This window comes from Papio anubis, chromosome 8, assembly GCF_008728515.1.
Source record: "Papio anubis isolate 15944 chromosome 8, Panubis1.0, whole genome shotgun sequence".
Taxonomy (NCBI): Eukaryota; Metazoa; Chordata; class Mammalia; order Primates; family Cercopithecidae; genus Papio; species Papio anubis.
Window position 1 is genome coordinate 107,933,219 of NC_044983.1, and position 13,408 is coordinate 107,946,626.

General features: G+C 33.3%; 1 protein-coding gene across 6 annotated transcripts in view; it reads right to left on the bottom strand.

Moving 5' to 3' along the window:
• Positions 1 to 13,408, bottom strand: part of CSMD3 (CUB and Sushi multiple domains 3) — a 1,287,556-nt gene that overhangs the window by 415,750 nt on the left and 858,398 nt on the right. For all 6 annotated transcript variants that reach the window (XM_021942876.2, XM_031650139.1, XM_031650136.1 and 3 more), the window contains 2 exons: positions 8,454 to 8,641; positions 995 to 1,183 (listed from right to left, as the gene is read on the bottom strand). In XM_021942876.2, the coding sequence (XP_021798568.2) occupies positions 995 to 1,183; positions 8,454 to 8,641 (377 nt within the window). The remainder of the gene's footprint in view (positions 1 to 994; positions 1,184 to 8,453; positions 8,642 to 13,408) is intronic.

Sequence of the window (13,408 nt, forward strand, 5' to 3'; positions counted from 1 at the left end):
TAAAAAGTTTTGAATTTATACTTACTAGCAATGAGAGGTATACCACTTTGCCTTTTCTACTATTTGAACAGTTGAACAACAGCTTGTTTTTATTTTTAAATACCAATTAGAGATGGGTTTCTGTCACTTACAATCACAAATTAAAGGAAGATGTTTTGATGATGTGTTTAAATCTTGATATAAAAACAAATTAGCTTAAAACTGTTTAAAAAATGATGGCACAGACAATACTTGAAAATTTAATCATAAAATGACAAATGGCATCTTCCACCTTAAGAAATAATAAGTGTAGAATTTGAAAATAGTGCTGTAAATAGAAATTAAAACCCATAGTTAAATAATACCTAGATTTACATTGAGTGTGCTTTTTGACAAGCAAATATGAAAGCACTTTCCAATCTTAGGAGAAGCAGTTTCTTCCACTGGATTTCATATATGTTTCCTGAAAAATGAAGTAATTCTGACTTATTTTCACAGAAACAAAGAAGCAGTAAAGAACACTGGTATACTATTTATTATAACTAGGAACTTGACACAACAGATTAGTCTGAGTAAACTACCGTGGTGCTGTGTAGCTGGTTAGAATTTGGGTAGACAAGCTGGCCTTCCATTTGAACTGGGACATGTTGTCTTTCAAGGCAGGAAGCGAATGCTGCATTTTTTTTAGGGCTTTCTTCTCATATCAATTTGGCATTTTCAAGGCTGTTTTCAAAAGGTCCACAGTATGTTCTTAAAATAGTTACATAGGTGAGTTTTAAATATATATGCAAATACAAACAGGGTAGATACATAGATAGTATTTTTAGGCATGGAGTAAGTTTGGTTGATTAGCAACAGTCTTTATTTCATGAATGGTTTTATGACATAAATTTGCCAGAAAACAAAAGAACCTTTAAAAAATCTAAAAGATTTATAATTATGTCAAATCCCATATAAAAAAATTGATTTTTCTGTTTCTAAATCAGCATATTTTGCATGTCAAATGAGTTATTACCATCACAGGTTGGAAGTGGATGACTCCACCAGTGGTTTTTTTCGCATAGAAGGGGCTCTTCATGACTCAACCTGTATCCTGGATCACAACTAAATGAAACAGTAGAGCCAATGGAGAAATCATGACCATAGCGACGGCCATGTACAGGTATTCCAGGGTCCAAGCAAGAATACGTGTTTACTGTAACACCTAGAAAACAAAGGGAAGAAAATAAAGACTAAGCTTGATGGGGTTAGGATTTGCTGAAAATCATTCCTAATTCTTCAAACAGTTAGAAGCAATGATTTTTACAAATAAAGGTACTCGTACTTCATTTTTAAAATCAGCAATTTATTTAGTAAATTTGATTTTTCATTTCCTACCATTAAGGATCAAATTCAGGTCATTTAATTATATAAGAACTTGATGAAAATGTATAACTATCTGTAAAATTTTGTATTGTTTTAAATTTTGTGTATATATACACATATATCACAATAATCATAGTGATAGTCAACATTTCTTGAATTTATTATATTCCAAGCACCATTCTAAATATCATACAAAATATTCTAATCACTAAAGGAAAAAGAAGAGTAGAGGCATTCTGCAAGGTATGAAAGCATGAACACCAGAACTGTTCTAAGAAAAACCAATTAGTACGTTTCCTCTGGTGGTTAACTGTTGCTGTTATCAATAGTCTATAGTACACTTCAGTGTCTCCTGATATCTTCCTTGCAATTTACAATCTCTAGCTGAGATCATGCCATGACAATGTTTTCTAGAAACATTCCTGGCCCCCACTTGTTTGATGCCAGTAGCACTTCTCCAGTCATGACAATAACAAATATCTCCAGGTATTGCTACAGATTTCTTGGGGTGCGACAACTCTCAATTGAGAATCACTGGTATAAAGTATACCACGTTATTATTTTTTCTTCCTATATAGGATATTTAAACAATGAATAACTACAATTTCTATATTCCAAAATTAATCATTAACATTTTTAATATTGTATAATTATATTCAATCACATTTATATGAGAAAATATTTATTTGTATTAGCTACCCAATTCAAAAATGAAGCTAAACAAAATGGTACAAAATAGAAGTTTAATTTTAAAGAGGGAAATTGCACATTTTAAGTATATTTATCAAGCATATTCACTTTATCTAAATGCTGTTATTTTAATGAAAAACTAAAATACAACAGAGACAAATTTATCTTCAACACAACTACTTTTATCTGCTAAGTTCCTCTTCTAAGTGAGACCATTATTTTTCTAAGCACCCAGTGCTTTTTTTTTGAGACAGAGTCTTCCTTTGTCACCCAGGCTGGAGTGCAGTGGCACAGTCTCGGCTCACTGTGACCTCCACCTGCTGGGTTCAAGCAATTCTCCTGCCTCAGCCTCCTGATTAGCTGGGACTACAGGCACATGCCACCATGCCCGGCTAATTTTTTGTATTGTTAGTAGAGACGGAGTTTTATCATCTTGCCCAGGCTGTTCTCAAGCTCCTGACCTCAGGTAATCTGCTTGCCTCAGCCTCCCAAAGTGCTAAGATTACAGGCGTGAGTCAATGCGCCTGGCCAGTACCCAGTGCTTTAAAACTCTCATTTGTCTTTGACTCCTCACTTTTTTCCTCCACAAAATATGTCTGAAATCCATTCTCATTGAAAAGCATCATGTCAAGTATTATTTCTCTTACCCTATGCAAGGCCCTCATCACCTCAAGTTTATGAAATAAACAATAACATCTAACATGTTTTTCAGTATCTTTCATCTCCAATTTATTCTATATAAAATGTTGGACATACGTATAGCCAAAACATGTTTTTTCATAGCTTTAATACCCGATGGCTAATGGCACCATGTTCAAAGTTGTCACCCTGAAAATTAAGATTCCCAAATTAGACTTTACTATTCTAAATTTTTGTCATTATCTCCCAGTGGTCATTCTTTATATCAATCAGATAAGTCTCCTCATTAGTTTTACGCTTTGTCTCGTAGGAATACCTTCAGTTGTCCCCTTAACGTACACAATCTTCTCAATCTTTAACAGAAAAGTTTAGATCCCCTTCCTTTAGGTTTCAATTTCCTCCAGTGTTCCAGGTTACATATAACTTTCCTTTACATGAAACTCTAACATTGTAGTAAAATCTTCTAAAATCAGAGAAATGGGGGTTGCAGTGGTCATATACAATGTAAATTACAGTAAAATTTAATTATTCAAAAGTGATTGTAATGTTTTTGGTCATTGACCTATAGTAAAGGTCAATGAATATATGGGGTTAATAATTCATTTGCCTTTCTTGGCTTTTCAACTGATAAAGTAAGATGATGTATTTATTTTATGTCTTCCACTGTGCCGCATTGATCTAAGAGTCACAAAATAAATCTAAAGAAATAGTTCATAATTGATTGACAAGCAAATAACTCAAGGCATAATTCAAGGCAATGGAAATGTTGCAAACTTAAGAAAATGAGAAACATCATGATGAACTGATATCAGTATTATTTATTAACAGTCATTATTAAATACTAAAACATAATTGGTAAGTAGTTTTAGAAGATTCCTTTTTTTTTTTTTTCTTTAGATGGAGTCTCGCCCATCGTACAGGCTGGAAAGTAGTGGCTAATCCTGGCTCACTGCAGCCTCCACTTTGCTTCCTGGGTTCAAGCAATCAATTCTCCTGCCTCAGCCTCCCCAGTCGCTAGAATTATAGGCATGCACCAACATGCTTGGCTAAATTTTGTATTTTTAGTAGAGACATGGTTTCACCATGTTGGCCAGGCTGGTCTCAAACTCCTGACCTCGAGTGATACTCCCACCTTGGCCTCCAAAGTGCTGGGATTACAGGTGTGAGACACCACGCCCAGCTAGTTATAGAAAATTCTTAAATTTTGGCAACGTACATAATTTTCAGAAGTTCATGTCTGCATTTTATCAAATGACATTAACATTTTATCTTTTTCCTTACTGCTTCATAGAGCTTGTTTTTTTAAAAAGTAGAATCCCCAAATAGACATTTTTCTTATTTATGTAAAAAAATATTTGAACATTTTATGTTTCTGTTTCTACTACTCCTTCCCTCAAATATCTATTAGTCATAAATTGTACATTCTTTTAGATGTCTAACATTTTCCTTAATTGGAAAATATATCTAGACATTCATACAAAAAACTTATATCTGGAGGTGAATATATGTCTATAGGTTTGTTCTGTATCCATTTTCAATTTTAAAATTTGTATAATATTTAGATATCCAAGACTTAATTATAGTCATATTTCAAGCAATACAACATCATAAACAGATGTGATTTTTCCTGGGGAAAAACTACAGAAATAAAAATAAATTATATTCCTAAAGTCTACTTTATGCTGTTATAATTTTAATGTGTTTTGAAACCTATAAATAGTCTTATCTTTTTTTTTTTGAGATGGAGTTTCACTCTGTCACCCAGGCTGGAGTACAATGGTGTGATCTCGGCTCACTGCAACCTCCACCTCCTGGGTTCAAGTGATTCTCCTGCTTCAGCCTGAGTAGCTTGGATTACAAGCATGCACCACCATGCCCAGCTAATTTTTGTATTTTTAGTAGAGATAGGGTTTCTACCACGTTGGTCAGGCTGGTCTCGAACTCCTGACCTCGTGATCCACCTGCCTCAGCCTCCCAAAGTGTCGGGATTACAGGCGTGAGCCACTGCACCCAGCCAACCTTATCTTATTGATACAGTTTTTGTAATCCCCATGTTTTGAGGGGCAGACAGAATGGGGTAAAAAATGCTTTGGGAAAGGCAATATAACAGAAACTTGGAGTACAAGCCGTGGTGGCATTGCAAGCATTCCTTCCTATAGGATTTTGATTGCCTGGGGAAGATAAATTACTTTCACTTTCAATGAAATTGATTAAAAAAAAATAGAAATACAGCAAATGCCAAATGTATTGTTAATGTTCTCATTAGTAATCTACTGATTTTGAGGTTTGTGAATGGTTCATTTGAAAAATATAGTTTAGTTACCTTCAGCTTGGGAAACAGTAAGAAAGAGATGAATGAAAAGACTTTTGTTTGTTTCTTGATAAGAAAGGATTTATGATGTTGGAGATTATTTCACAGGAGTAAATATACCACAAGACTAATAGAAGGAGAGAAAGTGATTTCTTAAAGACAAATTTAAATACAATGCATCTTGCCAGATTTGACCAAATTAACACCAAATGTGTCTCTAATCAACCTCAACATTTCTGAGCTCTCAGCTTCCACTTTGCCCTTTAAGGCACTAGCCCTCGAAAATAACTTGGACTATGACACTAAGAACTTGTAAATGACAAACGCTAACTGAAGGTATGCATTTGAGCAGGCCTTCTTATTTTTATTCCTTATCTGACTAGCTTTTGTAGGAGAAATGTAAAGGCTATCATTTATTGAGAACATACTGCATGTTACCAGTTATGCTGCATGTTACCAGTTACGCAAAACACTTTGCATGTTTTGTTTCATTTAATCTTTAAAATAGTCCTGTTTCTGATAAAGACCACATACCCTGGGTGGAATGGGATTGGATATGATTTACTGGGTAAAGGATACTACAATGGACTAAAAGAAAAGCTGCCTGGCGCGGCGCGGTGGCTCAAGTCTGTAATCCCAGCACTTTGGGAGGCGGAGACGGGCGGATCACGAAGTCAGGAGATAGAGACCATCCTGGCTAACACGGTGAAACCCTGACAAAAAAAAAAAAAAAAAAAACACCAAAAAAAAAAAAAAAAAAAAAAAAAAAAAAAAAAAAAAAAAAAAAAAAAAAACTAGCCGGGCGAGGTGGCGGGCGCCCATAGTCCCAGCTACTCGGGAAGCTGAAGCAGGAGAACGGCATAAACTCCAGAGGCGGAACTTGCAGTGAGCCGAGATCTGGCCACTGCACTCCAGCCTGGGCGACAGAGCGAGACTCCGTCTCAAAAAAAAAATACTCCTTATACGAAAATTAATTCAAGATGGATTAGAGACTTAAATGTTAGACCTAATACCATAAAATCCTAGAAAACCTAGGTAGTACCATTCAGGACATAGGCATGGGCAAAGACTTCATGTCTAAACACCAAAAGCGGCAGCAAAGCCACAATTGACAAATGGGATCTAATTAAACTAAAGAGAGCTTCTGCACAGCAAAAGAAACTACCATCAAGAGTGAACAGGCAACCTACAGAATGGGAGAAAATTTTTGCAATCTATTCATCTGACAAAGGGCTAATATCCAGAACCACAAAGGAGCCTCAAACAAATTTACAAGAAAAAACAAAACAACCCCATCAAAAAGTGAATAAAAGGGATATGAACAGACATTTCTCAAAGAGACATTCATGCAGCCAACAGACACATGAAAAAATGCTCATCATCATCAGTCACCATCAGAGAAATGCAAAATCAAAACCACACAATGAGATACCATCTCACACCGGATTAGAATGGCGATCATTAAAAAGAGGTCAGGAAACAGAGTGCTGGAGGATGTGGAGAAATAGGAACACTTTTACACTGTTGGTGGGATTGTAAACTAGTTCAACCATTATGGAAAACAGTATGGCGATTCCTCAAGGATCTAGAACTAAGGTGCCATGTGACCCAATAATCCCATTACTGGGTATATACCCAAAAGGATTATAAATTATGCTGCTATAAAGAGACTACATGCACACGTATGTTTTATTGCAGCACTATTCTAATAGCAAGAGACTTGGGAATCAGCAAATGTCCATCAGTGACAGACTGGATTAAGAAATGTAGCTGCTTATACAGCATGGAATACTATGCAGCCATAAAAAGGGATGAGTTTGTGTCCTTTGTAGGGACATGGATGCAGCTGGAAACCGTAATTCTTAGCAAACCTCCACAGAACAGAAACCAAACACTGCATGTTCTCACTCATAGGTGGGAACTGAACAATGAGATCACTTGGACTCAGGAAGGGGAACATCACACACTGGGGCCTATCATGGGGAGGGGGGAGCAGGGAGGGATTGCATTGGGAGTTATACCTGATGTAAATGACGAGTTGATGGGTGCAGCACAGCAACATGGCACAAGTATACATATGTAACAAACCTGCACGTTATGCACATGTACCCTACAACTTAAAGTATAATAATAATAAATAAATTAAAAAAAAAAAAAGAAAAGCTGCCTGCATATTGATATCAATTAATTACTAGTGAGGATTAGTTTTGAAGTAGATTTTTCTAAATGACTAATTTGACTCAGGTTTAATAAATACATGCTAGACTAAAAATCTCAGTTAAGGCACTTTAGTTCATTTGAACCCCCACGTATATGTGCATTCTCTTGTTGCATTTTACAATGATTTTTGCAAAGTATACTTTCATTCTACAAAGCTCAAAATAATGAGAAGTTAATATAATTAAACAATACTGTAGATAAGATGATTTTTAAAAAGTAATGGATCTATATTGACAATTATTTTAAAAAACCCATGAGTCCATTGACTATGTGTATTGAAGATAGATGCCCAACAGCAAATATAAAACTATATATTTGAAATGCAGAAATTTCTTCTTGAGGGGGAAAAGGTCATAATCAACTTGAATATTAAAAGAAATAATATAATATCTGCATTTGAAATAAAGACATATTTTAATAACCCTCTTAAGTGTGTTGTTAAGATTCATTTATCAAAAGTGCATTTCATGTACAAGTATATGGCTATGCATTCATGATGAAAATGTATGCATATGTAAATTTATATGTTTGCACACATATAAATCTTATGCAATATAGCCACACATGCACAAAATGTTTATAAAGAAAAAAAGCTCATTTCTGTGTTCATATCAGCATCAAAATTTTTCAAAAATCAAAAATATTTTAGACTTTTTAAACAAAACCATTAGATTTAATAGGGATTATAATGATTCCAACACTCTGAATTATAGCTTATATTAATATAATTTTCTCTACTTATATTAATCATATTTAAATATATGTGTACACAGTTTGCTTTTTAATTTTAATATGATTTTCAGAATTGTATGCAAAATAATAAAATTAAATATTTTAAATGGAAAATACATACAATGTGAGGAAACTATAAAAGAATAACTGAATTTGTGAAGTAAATGCTAAAAAAGTTATTGTTTATATATCTCAGGCTGGCAATTACTGCTTATTATCTGCTTTTCAGAACTATACACAAATAATTGATACACAAACTCATTTTCAAATAATGATTTGATGCTTCTGATATTTCTTTAGTATTTTGCTTCATAATGATATTAGATAGATATTGCTGGAAAATCTATTGCAGAATTTACTAAAACACACACCTTACCTTATAAAGCATTAACATTCTTATAGATGAAGGAAAGTTTTGATTTAAAATAAATAGAGATACTAGTTCTCTTAATAAAACTATAATACAAAATGTAGAGCAAACAGAATGAAGAAATCAAAAAAATTTATCATTACTTACTTTCATAGTGAATCTTGAAGCCATTATTGGAACGACTGTTGTCTGTTGTAAATAGAAGGTATATAAAATTACTGCTACTAAATAGAAACTGGGGCACTTGGGTGCCATTGTAAGATCCAAGCAAGGGTGACAGAAGATTTGGCCCATCATGAACTTCCAGAACATCATAATTTAGTTCAGTCTGAAATCTAAGGTTAAAAGACACATGTGAAAATAGATTTAGAATAAACACTATATAGGGAAATAATACTTTAGACTGCTATTTAAATTCTTATTTAAAATTTTTCCATTTTATATTATAATTTTCTTTAGCTTATCTAATATCTAAGGTATCATTTAAGACACCATCATTTGTGAATACCAAAGGTATAAGCTCTTATTCCTATGAAAAATTATTATTAAAAAGTTATGTGTATATACTTGTTGTTCCTAAGTAAGATTCTTTCAAATATTATGAATTATCTTTTTCAAATATTATAAATTGTCTTTTAACTGGCCTGTTCATAAACCAAACATATTTTTGGAGTTATCTTTGGTTGCTTTCCTTATTTTTACGGAAAACTATGTGGTTTACATTTATTTTCAATCAGATAATTAGATTCTCATCTTAATAAGATATACATTTCAAATTTGACATCTGCTTTTATAATTATTTTTTATTCAAGTGTTTTTTATTGATACATAATTTTATACAAAATTTTTGGATAAATCTATTTCAGCCATTAAACATGTAATAAAGTGTGTATTTGAAAACAACAGTTCTAAGTAGGTGGTAACTAATGATGATACATTTGATGTTTATTAAAGTGTCAGCAGCTCTACTAAAGACTTTATCTACATTAGTTTATGTAATCCTCCCATTAACTTTATGGCGTAGCTGATATTACTGAACCCACTTTCCAAGTAAGAACATCACAGCCTTCAAAACTTTTTTCTTTTTTCTTTCTTTCTTTTTTTTTTTTTTTGAGACAGAGTCTCATTCCATCACCCAGGCTAGAGTGCAATGGTGCCATCTTAGGTCACTGCAGCCTCCGCCTCCTGTACTAAAGCAATTCTCGTGTCTCAGCCTTCTGAGTAGCTGGAATTACAGGTGTGTGCCACCATGCTTGGCTAATTTTTGTATTTTTAGTAGACACGGGGTTTCACCATCTTGGCCAGGCTGGTCTCTAAGTCCTGACCTCAAGTAATCCACCTGTCTCGGCCTCCCAAAGTTCTGGGATTACAGGTGTGAGCCACTGCGCCCAGCCACCTTCAAAACTTAAATAGTATCACATTATCTTAAAGTACAGAAGAAGGCATCAAAACCAAGTCTCCCTGACTCTAATCTCTATTCTATGATGTCTGATCTTATCATTAGATTTTTGGTTGCAGTGGGCCAAGATCACACCACTGCACTCCAGCCTGGGCGACAGAGTGAGACTTTGTCTCAAAAAAAAAAAAAGAGAAGGAAAAAAAGAAATTGTCAACCTATTATTTGGTTGCTTTGTAGTCAGTCTATTGTGAAGATTGAAACTGGAGTTTCACTTTGATAGCTAGTCAGCTGACAACAGCCATATTAAAATGCACAGAAGAGTCAGGCATTACTTTGAATTGAAACATAAAGAGACTTAATTCTTAATAGAATATCAACATTAACTGGTGATATAAATAACGTGTTCAGTACTGGTGAATCTTTAAAAAGAAAATCATTGCAGATTTGTCCTAAGGAACTATAAAAATACATTCTAATAACAAGCAAAATAGGATAGAGTTACACAATAAATTGAATTTCTTTCATTTTCTGTTTTAAAATAGTTGTATAAATTTCTCATGAATTGCCTCTATCTCGTGTTTGTTTATGAAATTAAATTTATTGTTTATGCTAAACAAATATTAAGGTAGCACTAAATGCTATTATAAATGAAATTGGATCTAATCTTATTCAATTTTTGTTGTCTTTAAAAAACATTATTGATGTAATCCAAACCCTTCCTAACCAAATTGAAATAGTCCTCATTAACTTAAAAAAAATTATTCTCTGAAAGACATAGTGATAACATGCATTCAGGGAGCTGAGGATAGGAAAAAGGAATAGAAAGATACATTTTGAACGACTGATAATAAAATGAATACGTCTTAGACTTAGCAGCTACTGGATATTGAGAAAATTTAGAAACTGTGGGAATAAACAAAAACAAAAATTCCGTTGCAGATCTGAGAGCAAGAATTGCTAAATGTTTGGATATGCTAAGAAGAGGTAAATGGTTTTAAATACATGTTTGTTGGTGTTACTGCTATTTTGTTTTGTATTTAACAGGAAATCATATTTCTTACAGTTTTATTGACAAGCTGTTGAGACAATCTCAAAGAGAAAATGAATAACACATTTGTAAATAATTTTTTTTCTGTAGGTTAATTTTAATAATTTTCTCCATTTGAGAATATAGAAATAAAACTACAAAATAGCTATGCCACCATCTTAATTATATTATCCAGTTTTTACAAATTTTATTTTCAACACATTTAAATGACTCATGAGTAGTGGAGAGTAAGTGACATGACTCTAATAAATCATTTCTTGGAACCAACTTCTACGACAATATTCTCAGAATAAGAGGAATTATTAAAAAGTTGGCAATGAAGTGTCCTTACAAAGGTTTATCTGGAAATCAGAAGGGAATTAGATATTTTCAAGAATCTAGTATGTGTTAGATATTTTAGAAATGATATTCTATTTCTCAAAACAATCTCTAGAGAAAAATAAAGCACCAAGACATTATAAGGCCACTGATCAAGGATGTGGTAGACATACTTATGTCTGATTTCATAGTGTCTATTTTATGTTGCTACCCTAATGGATAAAATTCACTTATTTTTTAAATTGAAATACCTTGTTCATCCCTTTGCTACTGAGTTACTGCTAACCATATGATAGCTTTGTATGATGTAGATTATTAAAATAACCGATTTTCTGGCAAAGCACATGGAGTATAGACAGCCCTCAACCAAAATCTCATACCCTTAAAAGGTCTTTAGAAAAGAATAAATAGAAGAAGATACTTAAGGAATTTTTTTCTTCAAATAGCTCCAATTCAATAATCTTATAGGATTTGGGGTGGAAGTAAAGGAAGGGCAAATAGAAAGCTCAAGCCGCAAAAGGAGCATTTATTTCAGTTTACAACAGTTAGAAGAACTTGAGACTTAATTTTATTTTATTTATATAAGGTAGATTCAAAATAAATATGTTGATATAAATGTGTTCTGTTTATTCTAAAATACTGAAAATATCATTAATAAATTCTTAAAGCATTCTAACTCCTGATTATTCCAGTGTTTGGGACAATTAACAAAGAATGATTGTTTAATGATTGGTATTAGGGATGTGGAAGGAGCCATGAGATTACAATTTATGTGAGTGAGTAATTTCATGATTAAGAAACGAGGCACAGTTGACAAGTCTGGCTTGGTGATGTTCATGGGGAAAAGCAAAAATCTTTAAACTGTAGGAAACATTCCTCACTCCAGGCCTATTCTGATCTATTTACAAGACTGATTATTGTTCCTGTGCACAAATCTTACATTGAAAATCACTTTTCAATTAGACTTTCTTGCTTCTAGCCTAATTTAAAAGATTTGTGTCTTAATCAATAGATAAGAGAACAAGAAAGTGGCAGAGTAAAACACGCTAAGTAACTCTATTTATAGAAATTAAATTAAGTTTTTGTCTATTTAACTAGTGTTACATTTTATTAAAATGGCTGGAAAGATTTCACCAGAAAGTCAGGTTTGAAATGGTCTAATTTCAAATATAGGCTATACAGTACAAGTGAATTCATTTTGGAGAATTCTAAAGGTATTTAAACAAGATAGGAAAGCAGCAAAGAGGCCTATATTGGCCTGTTGGAAGGATAGAAGACACATGCTAAGAATTTTGGACAGAGAAAATAGTGCCTTCAAACAAAAGTCCAAAATCAAAAGTCAAAGTATGGATGCTCTCTGAATTGCAGGCATTGTTTGGCAATCAAACTGTTTGTCAAGTGGGCCACTCTAGCCTACTTTGAGCTGAAAGATAGTAGGAGTTTATTTATTTAATGATGATTAATGACTCTCATTAGCAAATCAGCAGATGCTTTTCAACATAATAATGCACTTTGTGTTCATAAATGCTTAAACTAGTTTTCTAGTTATATTATTTTTGGCTTATATAGTATTTTAAAAATGAATAAGAGAATAAAAGAAAATGTTATTTTAAAATAACATTCCAGTTTCAATTAACTAGAAGGTGGAGAAGGGGTGATGTCTTCATAAGAAAACACTGCTGTTTGATTAAAAAAAAAAAAAATAGCATGTTTCAAAAGAAAGGCAAGATCCATTCCTACTCCCCAACATCACCCAGAAAAACAAATAGTTAAATCACTCTGCATAATAAAGTAACAAATATTTTGAGACTTACCCTGCTATATACCAGAAGAGGCAGAGGGAAGGGGGAAATGAGGACTGAAGATTCAAGATGCAGAAGAGATTAAAGATGAAGAATGGTTTGGGATAAGAGAGGGTATTGGAGAGATACAAGCAATTATTCCTGTGATGGGGGTTATCAAGAAAATTTAGAACAGTGTAGGCTTATTCAATCTTAAATGACTCTGGATTGTGCCATAGTCCTCTTTCATTGTCACCTGCATTATGGTTTTCATGAGAATGAAAGAAAGTGATACAAATGAAAAGAGGAATGTTGAGAGAGTGCAGCAGCTTCAGTCTCTATTATGTAGGGTGATTCCGGAGACAGGATTTAAATTCAGAATTGAACAAAAGCATCCCCAGACATTCTTTGAAAATTGTAGGAGAGAGTAGATTTCCCTTGTATGTGGGATGGGGGTCAACTCTTTTTACTTGAATATTGAAGGATAATGACTGGTGAAAGTCATCTGGGTGATAGATACTAAGAATGGATACAAATAAAATATGAAAATAACGTA